At 35.2% G+C, this 19,564-nt stretch overlaps 1 protein-coding gene across 1 annotated transcript in view; it reads left to right on the top strand.

Annotated features, from left to right (window-relative positions):
• The window catches only part of LOC140171753 (set1/Ash2 histone methyltransferase complex subunit ASH2-like), a 56,399-nt gene that overhangs the window by 7,417 nt on the left and 29,418 nt on the right, over nt 1-19,564 (top strand). The window contains exon 2 of the mRNA XM_072195072.1: nt 18,238-18,468. Within this exon, the coding sequence (XP_072051173.1) occupies nt 18,238-18,468 (231 nt within the window). The remainder of the gene's footprint in view (nt 1-18,237; nt 18,469-19,564) is intronic.

The following is a 19,564-nucleotide window of genomic DNA, read 5'->3' on the forward strand; positions in this document are numbered from 1 at the left end:
CAGGCCGTCTAGCACTTCTAACGCGATTGGCTGTCCGTCTCAGGCTATTGACCGATGGCATAAACGGAACTGGTTCGTCTTCAGAAACCCCATTCTGCAAAGTATCCGAGACGATGGTATCTGCAGACGTAAACACGTTCTGTACCGCCTTCTGTTTCACATCACGAACCACCTGCAACACCGTCTGGGCACCAGGCTCTGGTTGATGGCAGTGGTCATGGCCTTTGCGGATGAACCTCTCAGGACCCAGTTGTTCCACTTCCGATTTGCACGCCACATTCTTATTACGCTTAGCACACCTACAGAAATATAAAGATATCATACAGGGAAATAAAACATAATGATCAGTTGGTCATGATAAAAGTTATTAAAAATAGGAACGTCAGCTAGATATACTCCTATACCGATCTGGCATATAAAAGAAATGTGTTATGTCAACGTCATGTCTATATACAAATAAACATGAAATACATGCATGTATATGGTTATACGAGGTATTGTGGGTCAAAGTTCATTCTACAAATCATATACTTTGAAAACCTGCTTAATTTATTGTTTAATGAGTTAAGTACGTTTTACAAAAGTGTTGTTGTTTCAGCCCTCTTCACAACATAACTCAAGAACCACAGGACCTACAAAAGTATATGTGATATTTGAATTCTTCTACACGCTAGCTATGAATTGAGCAATGCAATTTTTGTTAAAGCTCACCATTCGTTTATTCGTTAATGGAATGTTTAAAATACTACTAGCATGACCAGTATAGGCAAGGTAACATTAGTGTTTTTCAAGCTTCAACTTTTACTCACCTCCATGTTATGACGCCAGACTTTGATTCTCGTTTGAAAACATAGCTGAATCCGTATATATCAGCCAGTTTGTCCCTACCACGCTTCGATGATGATTGGATTGTCATAAACTCGGGCCCCGTTAGCGACGTGTCCATATCCTCTGTCACCACTGGGTCCGCTATAGAATCCTCTTCAAAGGAAGCAGGTATCTGGTATGATATTAAGTCGATAGATGCCACACTTGGTTGGATTGGCGATGACGGGGGAGTTGGCGATGATGGGGGAGTTGGCGATGACGGGGGAGTTGGCGATAACGGTGGCATTGGACCGGGAGGAGGGAGACTGTCGGATGCGTTGAGGGATGACACATTAATCCTTGTACTTTCTGCGTCAGGATGTCCAGCCTGAAAAGAGTCACAGAGGAAAACATACGCAAACGTGTAAAATTAAAGATAATTATACTTTTATAAACGTTTATGTGTATTCGTGACATTTGGGACCCAAATAGAATGAACAAAAGTACATAAGCATTGGTAAAAGGCCGCGTATAATGAAACCTTGAAAATAATTAATAATGAAATTGTTGCCTCATTATGAGCTGAAAAAAGGGACGCTAAACTCGATATCAAGTTTCAAGTGCCTAATGCTGTAATCTTTGCAGAAACAGCAACGTGTGACCAGCCTGACCCAAATTGATGGATCCATGTACATGTAGTTTTCCTCTCTGCTTCATAATGTTATTATGAACATGTTGTGGGATAGGTTTTTACGACGGGAATTGATAACAATTAGGGGCAGTCTTCAGTGGACGGCTCTTTTCAGAGCCATCAGTAGGCAAGGGGCGGCCTAAATGTCTATTTCTTATTCTTTGTCTTGAAGAAGTCAGAGCTACTCCTGACGAGAGCTTGACAGCTCTGAAACTTGTCCGGCAGCGAACCCGCTAAAAACACTAATTATCATGAACATCATGAACAAATATATATGTTTTATTAATGTACTTCAATGTCTCATTTTGCTTCTTGAATAAAATATTATGCAAGACTAACATGATTGATATATTGTTGATTGATATCATGCACCTATATCAGCCGATCTTACCTCATTCTGTATCTCCAAGAGAAGGTTTAGGGTAGATGGGTCGTCACTTGATGTTAACTTCTCATCTGACTTCTGCAATTATAAAAATAACATTTGCTTATACCCTGAAAACGGATAGAATCTTAAAGAATACTCACATATCAAACCATAATAGGTCTATATAATATACAGATGCTCTCCGATACATATCATCCCTCTGAGCTCATCTGTAAAGGAGCCTGTGCCTAGGGGGCCACTCAAGTATGATAGTGTAGACATGCGTGACCAAATTTGTTTGAAACACCCTCCTAACGAGTTTTACCCACCAGCAAATGCAACCCCCTAATGAGTTGCAAGATCAAAAAGTTTATAGACCGTGTGTCTAAAGGATTATTTCCCCCACGGAAATCTCAAATCAAACGTCCATCAACTCACCTTCTTACTGGAATCAGTCCTTGGTCTCACTCCAATATCTGTGGTTGCAGACTTCCGACGACGTTTAGGTGCTGGTGGCTGCAAGAAGAATAGAAAAATGTCAATTTTTCCGTGCACAGGCCGTGTCAGTTATAATGTTATATTTATGTGCTAAAGGCCTATCATTTACGATATATAAGATTAACTTTTTAGTGGTTGTTGTCAAAATTGAACAAAATCAACAAGTTATGCGCCTCCTCCATTGCATCAAGATGTTAATTAAGATGCAGCAAGTTCAAAACAGGAGTATCTTGACAATGACAAGAAGATCATGCTTCATAATTTTGCATTGACAAGTACTTGACATGCTAGCCATTTAAAAAAAAATCATATCCACCAAGTTTCACGACAATCTGACAATCTATACTCAAAACTATATACTCAACATGTTAACAATCTAACGCCTACAACTTCCTCATATCAACTTTAAGTTAAAATTCATTCCAAACTTATTTTCGACTTTTCCCATTTACCAATGTTTAGTACACTGCAGCTTTTTAGTGAAATTGCTAAAACTAAAAAAAATGGCTCCTGTAAAAAGTAATCATTCACATTTCATAGTCAAACTACATGTACCTGCTCTTTGCGGAACCTAGACGGAGGAACCCCGCGGTAGCTCAGGTAGGGCATTCTTGAAAATCAATGTTTTAGACCCTATAAATGCCCGGTGTGTGTGTGGGGAGCTGGGGATGTGCAAGATCAAAAAGTTTATACCGTGTGTCTAAAGGATTATTTCCCCCACGGAAATCTCAAATCAAACGTCCATCAACTCACCTTCTTACTGGAATCAGTCCTTGGTCTCACTCCAATATCTGTAGTTGCAGACGTCCGACGACGTTTAGGAGCTGGTGGCTGCAAGAAGAATAGAAAAATGTCAATTTTGATTACGTGTCAGTTATATGTTATGTTTATGTGATTATTCTTATAATTTAACTAAAGGCCTATCATTTACGACATAAGATTAACATTTTAGTGGTTGTTGTCAAAATTGAACAAAATCAACTAAGTTATCACTATATTGCATCAAAATGTTAATTAAGATGCAGCAACTTCAAAACAGGAGTAGGCCTATCTTGACAATGACAAGAAGATCATGCTTCGTAATTTTGCATTGACAAGTACTTGACATGCTAGCCATTTAAAAAAAATCATATCCACCAAGTTTCACGACAATCTGACAATCTATACTCAAAACTATATACTCAACATGTTAAAAATCTAACGCCTACAACTCCTCATCAACTTTAAGTTTATAATTCATTCCAAACTTATTTTCGACTTTTCCCATTTACCAATGTTTAGTACACTGCAGTTTTTTAGTGAAATTGCTAAAACAGAAAAAAAATGGCTCCTGTAAAAATAAGATATCATTCACATTTCATAGTCAAACTACATACCTGCTCTTTGCGGAACCTAGAAGGAGGAACCCCGCGTGTAGCTCTGGTTGGCCTTGTACTTGCAGGGGCCGCTGGGGTAGCGGTTTTCTCACACTCCATATTCGGTGACTTGTAATTGATAATGCATGGCATGCATGTCCAATCCACATCTCCACCATTCCTTACTGCATCGCGGTATTCTTTACGGGTTAGCCCTATATTGGAAAATGAAAGAAAATTTAAGGTTAGCAACTGTTTTACGATTACAAGATTATTTTCCCAGTTAGAGGTGGGGCCAAGCTGCGAGCTCAATTGAGTTAAATGGCCTCTCCTCCATATTTAATAACCGTTGCCCCCCCCCGCTTTATTTGGTATACATCTTGCAAAAACAAAAATTGTTCCATATCTAAGTTTTTGTTATTTTTCTGAAATATCCATTTGATCATGTTGATCAATATGTAACATTCTTTAAAGTTTATATAAATATAAAAAAAACGTTATTGCCTAAGATAAGTATTTTGAGTATAAAACAAATTTAAAATTTGAAGGAAATCATCTTTAAGTAAAGCCTTGTTGTTTTCATATAATTTTAATTGAGTTTGTATTAAATTATACAAGTTTTTGGTTATTTCATGATCCCCTCCAGCTTCATCATAATTTGCACTTCCCTACCAAACACAAAACAAAAATAACAAAAACAGACAAAATGGGATATTCTTATCATTTTGGACAATGCTATAATCAGCCTTCTGGAACGTTAAAATTTTACTGTATTTCCTAAAACTATTTATGAATCATCCAAATCATAAGAAACCTTGTCATTATCTATCACACATCATATCCTATATATACATATCCCAACAGACTCTACATTAGTAGATATGTCTCTAAATATTGAAGAGCTAATCACCTAGTGGAACGTTATATTTACCTTTTAATCAAAATGCTTAAGGATCTTCACAATCTGATATCTTAATCTTATGTAGGCCTACATATAAAACAGTATCATTAGCCCTAATTATAAGAAACGCGACCTTATTCAACACCAACGACCTACATTTGCACAACCATGTGTTCCAATCATGCCTGAGCACTCCCTTTTAAAGGGGTTTTTATTCCAGTTGATGGTTGTTTCCACTTGAATAATAATTATATACTGCACCTCACGTGATATCGGCACGTGTTCATCGCGGGCAAGCCTGCAAGCTTGGTAATGCAAACTTTATAGCAAATTAGACCCGCGTGCATCGATTTCATGATTTTGTTATTTGAACTGTTGAAAATGCACCAACTTTCATATAGGCCTACTAGTATCAATCTTTGTCAATATTTAGAGTGTTTCGTAGCAAAAAGAGCTAAAAAAATTCGGCACACCACCTTATCAATCAAATTGTCATAACAAGATCAGATTTTGGTTTAGACCACATATTTTGTGCGAGTCGCGCATTACGGCGTTCATTCTATAATCTCGCTAAGAATATCCCATAGTTTTGAGTTCTTGGATAGAATTATACTTATATCACTATTATGTACAATCAGCAACCACTGCCAACATGTAGGCCTGTGCTAAATAATCGAAGTTCTGAAATTGGCGCTTCCTTTACGTATATCTGATATCAAATAATTTTGATTTTTTGAAATTCGCAATGTAATACACATTTTATGGCAAATCATTAAGAATTTATATTTTTGATATTTAACAGTACTTGAAGTAAACTTTATAAATCTGATGATTTATACTTAAAGTGTATGTATAGGTGGGATGAAAAGCCGACGATCAATCGAAAATTTTGACCTTTCGTATTTTGGATTTATCCCAAAAAGACCTACTTTTTTTGGTGTTTTCGTCGGCTTTTCATCAGATTTATAAAGTTTACTTCGAGTACTGTTAAGACGGAGTTTACCGCAATATCACCTGGTCGTCACACAAAAAATAGGTCTTTTTGGGGAAAAAATCCATATCTTCAATATAAAAGGTCAAATCTGCAATTGATCGTCGGCTTTTCCTCCCAGCTATACATACACTTTATATCATTAGATTTATAAAAATTTATTTCGAGGACTGTTACCGTATATATCAAAAATTTGAAATAATTTGTCATAAAATTTGTATTATATCGTGAATTTCAAAAATGAAAATTATTTGATATCAGAAAGACATGCTTCGTATTCAGAATGCAATTCGATACGTCTGAGGTGCTCTCATGTCCCACAAAAAATAGCCTACTGTCGAAACGCCATAAACGCTCATTCTAGATCCCTTAAATCACTTTATGAAATTCATTCGTTGTTTTATTGTCATATTTCACATTCAAAACATATAAAACACATCAATGGCATGGCATACAATATACAGGCATTAGACTGCGATCACACATAAAAAGAGTATGTAGGCCTACTGTATACGGTTTACGGTATTCGCTATACGACATAAACTGGCCTCAAAAAGAAACTTATAATTTTTCACAAGGTCATATCTTAAAATCCTCTCCATAAAAATGAACAAAAATTGCACACAGGATTACTTCAATTCTCTACTCTAAACACATGTCAGTAACCAAACTACAGCAAAATGCACTGACATGGAACACCTTTTTGGACCAAAATTCACATCCCAACCGATTTCTTTTGTTGGGTTCCAATTATTCGCTCTGTATACATGATCAAAATTACACAGGATAACTTCAATACTCTACTCTAAACACATGTCAGTAACCAAGCAGTTGTCCAACTGAAACAACAGTAAAATCCACTGACACGGAACAGCTTCCGGGACCACATTCTCAGGCGAATAATTGGAACTCAACAACAGAAATCTGTTGGGATGTGAATTTTGGACCAGAAAGGTGTTCCATGTCAGTGCATTTTGCTGTTGTGTCAGTTGGACAACTGATTGGTTACTGACATGTGTTTAGAGTAGAGTATTGAAGTAATCCTGTGTGCAATTTTTGTTCATTTTTATGGAGAGGATTTTAAGATATGACCTAGTGAAAAGTTTCTTTTTGAGGCCAGTTTTATACAATGTAAACTCAGCCTGATCGAATGAGCGATTAGCGAATACCGTATACAGTATCATTCTATGTGATCGCAGCCTAATATAATTATCTTCAAGCAAGGCATGATTATAACAGATCAATATAATGTACCAAAATGCTAGCTATACAATGTAAATAAATAAATAAAGCAATAAAGTACCGGTACACAATATGAATAAGAAAATATCCTACACAGCATGCATGGTATAGGTGATCAATACACATCAAATTAACTTTGCAAACGAAACTTTTTGACTTTGCTATTGCAGGATGAATACCAAATAAATCAGGGGGAAAGATAGGAAATATGGCGGATAGGCCATTAAACTCAAATGAGCTTTCAGCTTGGCCCACCTCTATAACTTGAAAAATAATTGTCTAATTTTGTCTAATCGTATGCTATATGCCTAAAATGTGTTAACGATATAGGCCTAGTTATCAACTATTTGAATAAAGGTGAAATAAATTTAAAGCCTATAGGCGTAATCAAAAAGAAAATAACAACGAAGATTTGAAATGTAATTAAGTTCTGAAATATATAGCGTGGTTGACTTTGGCGCTTCATTTATACGTTAGGATTTCTCAGCATCGACAGCATGTAGACGAAACGGGCCTGCATTTATATGCATAACATGCGGTTATGCCTATTATACCTATCATATATATACCAGTATATAACATTTTTATTAATATAATGTGAATATCCATATATGTAACATGATCAACGTTAGAAAACAGTGCATGTCTCTTAACAAAATTAAAATAACGCTATATAACTGTTTTGAGTAAATCAGACATTATAAGTATATGCTGCTTTATATAGTATAGGCCTACGGTATATATTAAACTTACATCTATATCAATTTGCAAATAAGTTGAAAACATTCTAATACTAATAATCTGAAAATGAAGAGTTGTTAGACGACTTACTTGTAAATGGTATGCATGTCCGATGCTGCCATTTATGACAGCCATCACATTGAAGTCCTTCTTGCTTTTCTCGTACCTCCTTCTTGCAGGCGATGCATGGGTATTTCAATTTCCGTGGAAATTGCATAGCGCTTTCTTGTAAAGTCCTTATTTATTAAAAAATATACTAAAAGTGGTGAATGTCGATACTCAGAATAGTAAACCTTGAACAACGTTCTTGATGAGAGTCTCGAAACGAGATGAACATTTTCTAAAAAGTGCAGGGTATATATAGGGCAAAATACAATACAACGTTTAAATTTCCCGCCGATCGCTTTCTTTAAACCGCAGTTACCGCACATTAAACGCTACCGACTTTGAGTTAGCCGCTAAAGCGGCCGCGGGATGGACCAATTATCCCAAGTTGAAGCGCATTAGCCCCAGGCATTATCATAATCGATTTACGCGTGGGTGGTGGTTCGGCAGCGTAGCAGGGCGAGGCAGGGGATTTGCAGACAGGTTATTTGCAAAATGCAGGTATCCGTTTAATAAATTATTCCTATTAATTTATAGGGGATATGATCACCTGATATTGCAAGGGAGATATTTCAAGATTAACAAGTGACCCTGGAAACAGTAGTAACTTTCACGATATGATGTCATTGGGCAGTCCTAGGTCGAGTTGGTCCAATCATATTCCATGTCCATTATGGCTATGGGTGTTGGCATTCGCAAAAGTTTTGTTTTTTCTTTTTATTTGAATGCGGTATTATATAGAGAGAATAATTAAATTCGGTACAAAACGGCTGGTAATAAAGACTATGGTGTGAGTTTGAATGCTTGATAGGGTTAAAGTAAGGGCTTTTTCTTGTGTATATTTTTTGTGTATTCATCTTAACTTTGCTTATTATATGTTTTGTATGAACGCACCGTCGGGTAGGCGTGTGCCGCTGATGTAAATGTTCGAATAAATAAATAAATAAATAAATTTATATTTCGAATTTAAGACCCTGTGTACGGTAAGGTCATGGGCGTCAATCCCGGGGGACAGGAGGATGTGTGTCACCCCACCTTTCGGCAAAATCTGAGACGAAAAATTACTAATTTGTTGTTATTTACCCAACCTGTGTGTCTAAATAATAGCTAATAATAATGATATAAAATATATTTATAATAAGCTTTTTTATAATGTGAACATGGTCAAAAACAGGATTGTATATTGCTTTCTGAAATACTGACATCAAAATAACTAATATTTCAGAAGCTTTCAGAACTTTGTCAAATTTACAATGGTTTACAGATCTGTAATGTTTAAGATCTGCTTTATCTTTTCATTTTAATGCGCTACTTAAATTATATTAATTATGATAAAGAGAATAATTAAACTCGGTACTGGTTGATTGACGATTCACGTCTTTCTCTCTTTCATAATTTAAATATAATTATGAAGATTTATAATATTATACACAATTCACAACGAATAGGGAGTATAGCTATGTGTTTATAATGAGTTATGGATTACGGTTTACCCTTTGTAGGATTAGGTTGCGTAGGATAATAGTGGGGATGATCACATTGCAAAATGATCCAGCGAGATGAGATAAATGCGCATTCAAGTTTCCCTCGCACAATTCACTGAGCGGATTAAAACAATTCTGATCACATGTTAACGTAATTACTGTTTGTGGATTGCGGCTTACTTCACGGTGAGTCATTGTGACGGCATTCGACAGTTTTTGGGGTTGCTCGTGAAAGAATTAGTTCATCAATAAGTCATGTCATTGGACAGTCCAAGACCGAGTTGGTCCAATCATATTCCATGTCCATTATGGCTGTGGATGTTTGGCATTCGCAAATGTCATATTTTATCTTTTGATTTTAGTGCGGTATTTAAATTATATTTATAATAAAGAGAATAATTAAAGAATACTAAACGACTGGCGATAAAGACTATAAAGAATTCACAATGTTGATTGACGATTCACGAAAAAACTTGTAAACGCTTTACAGTAGTGGCCACTTCTTTCTTTCTTTCTTTCTTTCTTTTCCTTTTTCTTCCTTTCTTCTTTCTTTCTGTCTTTCTTTCATTACAAGTAATATATGATTGACATATATTCAACTTCAAACACACCGACACGTCCTTTTTCGGTATAATTTGGGTAATTATTATCCTGTATGCCGAAATATAAATTGCAATAACTGATATAAATTTCGTTTCCTTTTTTCTTTCTTTCGCTTTCTTTTTTTCTGTCGTTTCCTTTTTACTTCCTTTCTCCTTTCTTTCTTCCTTTCTTTCTTACTTTCTTTTTTTCTTTCTTTATCTTTCCTTCCTTGATTCATGTTTTCTTCTCTCTCTCTCTCTTTCTCTCTTTCTTTCTTTCTTTCTTTCTTTCTTTCTTTCTTTCTTTCTTTCTTTCTTTCTTTCTTTCTTTCTTTTTCCGTTGTTTCCTTTTTTCTTCCTTTCTGTCTTTCTTTATCTTTCCTTCCTTGATTCCTGTTTTATTCTCTCTCTCTCTCTATTTCTTTCTTTCTTTCTTTTCTTTTGTTTCCTTTTTTTCTTCCTTTCTTTCTGTCTTTCTTTCATTGCTGATTATATGATTGACATATATTCAACTTCACACACACCGACACGTCCTTTTTCGGTATAATTAGGGTAATTATTATCCTGTATGCCGAAATATAATAATTACGATAACTGATTATAATTATAGGGATTAAATTCTCTTATTATGTCAATCATGTGGATTGACAGACACTTTGCAGAGTTGGAAATTGGTGAAGCATTGATAAAAATAAGTTGTTTCATAGTTTTAGTTTCATAGTTTATTTATTCTCATACAAAAATATACAAAATATATAATAACAATAATGACTAGAATAATACAAATATAATAATAATTACTTTTATCTGACTTTCAAACTATAACTATATGAAGGCATAATTTTGAAAAAATCACTTATAGGATTGTAATTTTAAACCCTTTATATATTGCTCTCTGAAACACTGAAACCCTTTCTTTCTTTTCTTTTCTTTTGTTTCCTTTTTTCTTCCTTTCTTTCTGTCTTTCTTTCATTGCTGAACAAGTAATATATGATTGACATATATTCAACTTCAAACACACCGACACGTCCTTTTTCGGTATAACTAGGGTAATTATTATCCTGTATGCCGAAATATAATAATTGCGATAACTGATTATAATTATAGGGGATTAAATTCTCTTATTATGTCAATCATGTGGATTGACAGACAATTTGCAGAGTTGGAAATTGGTGAAGCATTGATAAAAATAAGTTGTTTCATAGTTTTAGTTTCATAGTTTATTTATTCTCATACAAAAATATACAAAATATATAATAACAATAATGACTAGAATACTTTTATCTGACTTTCAAACTATAACTATATGAAGGCATAATTTTGAAAAAATCACTTATAGGATTGTAATTTTAAACCCTTTATATATTGCTCTCTGAAACACTGAAACCCTTTCTTTCTTTCTTTCTTTCATTTTTTCTTTCTTTCTTTCTTTCTTTTCTTCTTTCTTTCTTTTCTTTTGTTTCCTTTTTTTCTTCCTTTCTTTCTGTCTTTCTTTCATTGCTGAACAAGTAATATATGATTGACATATATTCAACTTCAAACACACCGACACGTCCTTTTTCGGTATAATTAGGGTAATTATTATCCTGTATGCCGAAATATAATAATTGCGATAACTGATTATAATTATATGGGATTAAATTCTCTTATTATGTCAATCATGTGGATTGACAGACAATTTGCAGAGTTGGAAATTGGTGAAGCTTTGATAAAAATAAGTTGTTTCATAGTTTTAGTTTCATAGTTTATTTATTCTCATACAATTTGGAACATCGTGCACATAGCTATAGGCCTATTAAACTTACATATATTAATATGCATATCATTGCATGATGGGGGGGGGGCGTATATGCTATACACATCATGAACCATTGCTATTATATGGAGTATTGTTGCTGTATTTACGAATTTCAGATTTTGTTTGATTCTTCAAGATGTAAGTTGCGGTAAACGGATCTCTTTAATATTATAAACCTACATCGTTTAAACATGTTAAGAAAGCAAACACAAAATGCTTGGTGGGTGTTTTTTTTTCAGGAAACGCCATGTCGGGTTATATAATGGGTATAAAACGTTTTACATTAGCTATGGACGGCAAACGGGTCTCTTATTATTTATACAGGCCTACATCTTTTAAACATGTACAGAAGTTTACCCCGCAGCAAACACAAAATGTTTTACTTGAAGCGTTTAAATATTTGGTATTATAAAACGCTTTACATTCAGAACCATTTTTGAAAACGTGCTACATAACAGAATGTTATTTAAGACTGGGGGTCTTTTAGTGTCAAGCAAAATTTTAAATATTTGGACAAACTCAAATAAAATAGAAATCCTTGATTCTTTTAGCATGGAAATGGTTTAGGGGGACATTTAAAAAAGGATGTTTAAAAAGTTGCATTTGGCCTGTTGGCATGTAACGGACAAAACAAATTTTAGTCGAAAATGACCAAAAATTACAATTTTCATTTTTGAAAAAGAGCAAAGTTTGGTCGAATGCCACACATAAATAAGATGTGATATTATTTTCAATTTTTTTTTTCAGATAGGGGCATGCTTTAGTAGTCCTTGCAAATGAAGAAAGAGCTTGTCACTCTTTTAAAATAGCCTTTAATTTTAAGTAGAAAAGACACATTTCGATTAAAAGTATTATGTTTAAATAACCGTAATGAAATAATTATTGAATATATTTCTATTGATGAAAAGATTAAGTGACTTCTTAAATTTGAGTCTCAGTTTTAAATGGTACAAACAAGCTATATTATACATACAGGCCGTTTAAGCATGTTAAAAAGATTAGACAGATTGCAGTGCTATTCAAATACAGATACACTGTAAAAACAGTGTTTAGAAAGTGGTGGCAAGAATGTGTTTAGAAACGTTATGTTTAGAATATGGATGTCAGATGTTTAGAAATTAAACACCATCATTGACCAATGTTGAGAAATTTGACACGTGATGTTTAGTTTTTAAACATGTTTACAAAGTGGTGGCAAAATTGTGTTTAGAAAAGTGTTTAATCGCTAAACACTGTTTTTACAGTGTAGAGGGCAAAAACTGGGTTGACTATAATTCCAAGAATGTTTTCCCAACTCCCTCCCCCCCCCCCATGTCAAAAAGAAATATAGCATGTAACGCACACTTTCATGAGCAGTATTGAACACACATGGGCATATTCGAAGAATGTTTTCCCAACTCCTCCCCCCCATGTCAAAAAAGAAATATAGCATGTAACGCACACTTTCATGAGCAGTATTGAACACACATGGGCATATTCGAAGATCGTTCTCATTGACCTTGGGTTGTTTATTTGTTCTCTCTACATCCACTCCCGCACACACCCCCCCCACACACACACACGTACATACACCCCACCTCACCCCCCATACACAACACACATCTTCACGAACACACCCCCTCGAAGAATCGAGCGCGGAATTGGAAAATGTTACTTTTGCGCGCATAAATCCGAATTTGAGTTTCCTTTCTCGGTATTTGACGGCATACTACTCCTATTTTCGCACATTTGACTCACAACTCCCTCTCCGGAGCGTAAACTTTTAAGCATGTGATTGCCGAAAGAGTTGACACTCGGCATGTGCCCGGGCATGTGGCATTTCATGGTCTTAAAGACCGGGTTTTTCGCACGATCGCAAATAAGCGATTCCTCTAAATTAATTTTCTGAAATAAAGACAAAATCAGTTTCATCCAAAGTTGTTAAAATAACAAATGACATGATGACACGGACAGCAATGGTAGGCTATTTGTAATTTCGCCAATTTAAACAATACTTACCTATTTTTGGTAACAGTAAAGGACCACTTCGTAAAACAACCAAAAGACCTAAGTTGTAGATTCTGCCCTCAAGAGAACTCATTTTTAATTTTTCCCTCGAACGGGTCCCAGTCACTGAAATAACCAATTTTTAGGATATTACTTAAAAGGAACCAAAATGTTTTAGCATCTGCCCGCGAAAGTCCCTCATTTTGTTAACATTTTCCATGAATGATTTCTATTCGTGTAATTTTTGCCCCATAAAAAGACCCACATGTTGACTTGCGACCGCACATGCATGTAAACTCCCGGTCAGCAGGGCCGGGGACTTGACATGAATCACTAAATCACTGAAATTACGATTCAAGAACAAAATGTACTTTAGGTCTATAGACAATAGGTGCCCTATTGCATGAAGGTTTAAGTTAATAGGGCAAACGTTAAAGGTTTAGTAGATTAGGTCATCAGGCACTCTTAAATAAATAAATACCTAATAAGCATGTCAATATTAATAGCGAAGTTTAAATCAAACACAAGGGAAATACATTGCCAAAAAAATATATATTTCTAGGTATATTTCTAGGTATACTGAAATCATTTTTATTTCATGTCAAAATTTGTTATAGTTATAATTGTTTATCAATTCCAATAAATGGAAGCGGGAGGGGACGCTAAACATGTTTTTTTTTTTTTAAAACAAATAGGCCTACACATTAACTTTCAAAAAGACATAGGCTTATTAAAGTGCTGTGCTGTTGATATTGGGCTGTGACCGCCGCTCGCCGTTTCAAAATAAAGAAAATAATAAGTAATAATTCAAAGTTACCTCCTGATTATAAATTTATAGTGAAGGGTCTAAACGACATCAAGGGAAAGGAAGACATTGAAAGAGAAACTATATAGAAAGAAATGAAAATAAAGACGGAAAGGAATAAAATGAACATAAAATAGAAATACTACGTGTAATATTCCAAAAAGGTGATCATAAAGAAAAAAAAAAAAACAGGGGAGGGGGATATGAAAATGAAAAGAGAAGGTAGCAAAATAGAATAGACATATAGCGAGATTTAGGCCTATGCCCCCAAAATATATTGATATAGAGGGCGGTATTGGTATAATTTGGACATGAATTTCGACATAAACAAAATGAGCCGTCCGGTGTACCAAAAATTACAAATAATTGTCATCATAAAATCAGCTATAAAAGGTCAATATCCTAAATGAATTGAGTAGTAAATAAAATAAAGGATAATACTTGGATGTGCCAGAAAATGGACCGCTTTTTGTAACTCAGACTGGAAAATCCCCGGCGGAAAACCAGGTCAAACTTACGTTTTTTAATATCAGTTAGTTGTGGGAAATGGTTGTTGAATTCTGCAAACATGCGGCACAAAATTAGATTTTCGTGGTAAAAAATAGCGTAAAAGCACTAGAAAGAGAGATTCACGGCGAGAAATTGAGTTTTTTAATAAGCCTACAATGCCCCCTGACGGAATTTTTATGATTGGTCGTACTGCGTTGGCATTGATCGAGTGCACAGCTATGCGCACGCTACGGCAACGTTTACACGGTGAGTCAATTGGGGCGAACTGGTAGTGGTATGTACGTGTATTGGGGCGAACTGGTAGTGGTATGTAACGTGCATTGGGTGAACTTTTTTGGGGCGAATAGATTTCTGGGTGAGACGTCTCGCATTCATTGCATTGCCATTCCCATTGCATTGCATGATTGTTGCATTGGCTTGCAAATGCTTCTTCACTCATGTTCTTGTATGATGCATGTGCATTGCATTGATGATTGGTATCTGCTGTAGGCACAGAGGAGAGAGAAAACAGAGAAAGTTACGTACGGTACCACCAAAGTTCCCGTGCGCATGTACGGTGAGATTCATGAGGGCCGATTGTTCGATCGTGCCGTGTCAAACAATCACGCCAGAGCTGCGTGCCTTCGCTTGGGTGCTTTCGCGATTACACGATAGACCATGAAAATACGCGGTAATTGTAGGTATCCCAGCCAAACCTTAGTTAACACATTTGCTAGTCAGCCAAATTGAAATTCGCCGAAAATGTCAATGCAATGCATATTTACATAGAAATTTAAAACAACTGGCCTAAGAAGGAAACCTACATAAATATGTTTTCTATACTTCACTTAACCCAAATATATGATTTTTTATGGTGATAAGACAATCGCACATGGAATTTTAGAGGGATTTTGATAGCAGTTCAAAAAGCTGCTATCATAATGAGACTAAGATCTAGAAACACCCCGAAATGCCGTTTTGGGGAATTTTGCTAGCTGAATCTTTTTTGATGAAAGTCAATCTTTGACAAGATGTAACTTTGCTACGGAAAGTGCTATGAAAAAAGGTTTTCAGTTTCAAAAACTTAGACGGACAACCGTGGGACAACCATTTATTTTTCCTAAATTCGATCACTGTATGTATTCTAGGCGAATTTGGCTGACTAGCAAATGTGTTAACTAAGGTTTGCCTGGCATACTTAGATCTTGGCTGCCAGCTGAGTGCTGTTTTCATATCACTGTAGTGATTGCATTTTAGGTTGTTTTGATGAAAGAAAATACTGGTGACTTAGTTTTTTAGATTTTTTTGGTACTATTTTCAGAAGTTTTCAGAAAAATTTTGCGGTCAAAAGTTTTGGCTTTTTTAACTATCATTTATTTTGATGAATGAATATATGTCATTTTCTGAAACACATGTGTCTTGTTAGTACATATATTTATCTACTTCCAGGTGTAATATGAGCAAAATCTATGGACAGAAACCTTGTTTTTGAACATGATAAAAGTGGTGATGTGGATGGAAAATTCCAAAATGCACTATCAACTATGCATGAAAAGTTGAGCATGCTGACTGAGTGAATGTATGAATTGACAGTCTTACAAAAGGGCACACATTCATGACATTTGTCCATTGCTTTTAATCATAGACAGCTCTCTACTGTCTATGTTTAAATGGATAATGATGGACCAAAATTGTGCATTTTTGGTAAACCTAAAAATCCTCAACTCTCTTATTTACTATGGGCAATAATTTTGGTATCATTTTAAAGCATTTTTAAACCCTTTCCAATGATATCAGTTACACAGGAATTATTTGCTTTTGAATTTTTTTGTCACATACCTACTAATAGCATTCTGTCCAATCGGTCGGCATAATCATGACGATGACGTCACTCACGATAGACCGCTTGCATTGCCATTGCAAATGGCCTTTCGAGGGGGATTCCCCATCCCCGTACTTGTGTAATCGATAGGTGATTCCCCGGTGGTGAGCAATATTGATGGTTTGTTTATCAAAGTAAATTTTTTATTTCCTTTCTCTTGGTTTCTTTCTTTTCTTTCTTTTCTTTTCTTTTTTCTTATATGTTTCTTGCATTTCTCTTGATTATTTTTGTTTTCTTCTTCTTTCATGTCTTTCTTCTGTAGACGCGAATCAAAGTTGATTCGCGTATGTACCAAGTTAGGAAGAATACGAAGAATGTCATTCTGATATCAAATAATTTTGATTTTTGAAATTCACAATTTAATACACATTTTATGGCAAATCATTAAAAATTGATATTTTTAATATTTAACAGTACTTGAAGTAAACTTTATAAATCTGATGATTTATACTTAAAGTGTATGTAGGTGGGATGAAAAGCCGACGATCAATTGAAAATTTTGACCTTTCTTATTGAAGATATGGATTTTTTCCCAAAACACCAAAAAAATTAGGTCTTTTTGGGAAAAAAATCCATATCTTCAATATGAAAGGTCAAAATTTTCAATTGACCGTCGGGTTTAAAATATATCATTAGATTTATATAATTTACTTGAGGACTGTTATATATCAAAATTTGAAAAATATCAAATTTTTATAATTTGTCATAAAATTTGTATTATATTGTGATTTTCAAAAATGAAAATTATTTGATATCAGAAAGACATGCTTCAGATTCAGAATGCAATTCGATAGGTCTGAGGTTCTCTCATGTCCCACAAAAAATACTGTCGAAACGCAATAAACGCTCATTTTAGATCCCTTAAGGTTAATTATGAACAATGTAATGTTGAAATGGTTCGAAATTGACTCTGACAAAAAAAGTAGTTGGCACGCTTGCTCAAAACAATTCAAATTGTGTGTCATACCAATAGTATGAAGACAAGTGATACAGGTCTGTCTTTAATTTGAAGGCAAGTGATACAGCTAGGTCTGTCATGAATTTGAAGTGGGGGCCTCTGCCCTGTATCCCACCCTTCCCTATTCCCCATCTTTCAATGTTTAGAGCGTCTTATAGACCAGATGATGACATGGCTTTGTCCACCATTGCGGGGCAGAGATTTAATCAAAAGATGGTCAAAGTCACTGGGATCCACAACATGCTCCTCTATCAAGGCACAGTTCTTTAACTCCTATACATTTGTACATTCATTGAATGACCTTTGAAAATTTGGGTGCAATAACTCATACTCTGCCTACTTGAGGTCAAATTGTGCACTATGTAAGTGCCATGCAAGTTCAGTCAAAGTTGTGTACACCCTACACACTATGATTGTTTTATGAGGTTATTGACCTATGCCATTGGGATGAGTCCATTGTGGTCCATAGTGAGTGGGCCAACATTTGTTTCCATGATTGTAGCTAGACAGCATAACTTTATATTAATGTTTTGTTGGGATATTGAATCTTATGTAGCGATGTCAACACAGAAACATCAGAAACACCAATGGAGACATCAGCAGAGGAAACAGAAGAGAACCAGGATGTTGAAATGGACGAAAGGACCAGCGCCAGTGAGATAACAGCAAAATCCTCTGGAAGTGCAGGAGACACAGGTGCAACCACTGGAAGTAGAGCAAATGTTGCTGCAGTACAGGGTGGCTCAACAGTGACTGCATTGGGCAAATCATCTGGGCTTTGTTACTGGTATGTGCCATCACCCTAATTATCCCCAAGGGTCCTTTTAAGTTAATAAATACCATGTTTTGAAAGTCAACTGGTCATTTTGTATGCAATCTTAGAAATGTTGTAGTTCAAGAAAATAGAAATGATATACCATAACAGTTGTACATGTATGAACAATACCATAGCTATTTTGTCATTCCATGATAGACCACCTGATCCTCTTCTAATTGGTTCAAATTAGGAAACTTTTTTCCTTTCATTTGAAGAAATAAATTTTGTCATCAGTTCAGCAAAAAAGACGCACATATTGCATATTTGTTTTATTCAAAAGGTACATTTTATGTTGAAAAATGAGAAAATAGACTTTGATGTGCTCCAAATGACAGTGAAAAAAGTTTGCCTTTTGCTTGCATATTTTCAAGTTTTTCATCATAAAACTGTTTAGAGTTGAAATTAAAGCGAGTCGGAGCGGCATGGCTCGAAAAAGTGGGGAGTTTGGAAAGCTCATTCCCAGGAAATGTTGGTGTTTGGAGGAAATTGTGGTATTTGGAGGAAATTGTGTCTTTTTTTTTTTTTTGCTACAAATTGTGGGAAATTTAGCTTGCTTCCTAGGAAATTAACTTTTTTTTTTAGCCCTGTGGAGCGGTGCCTGAGCTAGCAGTGTTTGTGCTGAAATATTGAGAAAAATAAAGCCCACACTCAAGGGAAAGGTATGGGTTCAATATGTGAAGTCCCAAGGATTATTGTAATGTGTTTTATTTTTCCCCATATGCATGATTTTTCCTGGGAGGGGAAATGGCGAAAAATTTTGTTTTGGCCTTTTATTTATCATAGCTCATTAACTGCAATACATTTGGAAATATAATTATGACCAGTGGCTTCCTTGACTCATTTCCTATAGTCGAATCCGAGGATTAAGTCAGCCATAGCTTGGATTGCGATCATTTTTTATGCAATCTGGTGCCACGTAAAATGGATGGAAGGCCCCAGCTATGGCTGCCAGTGAGGTGTAGGAATGTGTCAAGTCGGATTCATGTATAAGATCAATGTAGAAATAAGATTTCTAAGATCAATGCAGAAATAAACTGACTGGAAAACTATGGCCTAAAGGCTCTGA

Source organism: Amphiura filiformis, chromosome 15, assembly GCF_039555335.1.
Source record: "Amphiura filiformis chromosome 15, Afil_fr2py, whole genome shotgun sequence".
Classification (NCBI taxonomy): domain Eukaryota; kingdom Metazoa; phylum Echinodermata; class Ophiuroidea; order Amphilepidida; family Amphiuridae; genus Amphiura; species Amphiura filiformis.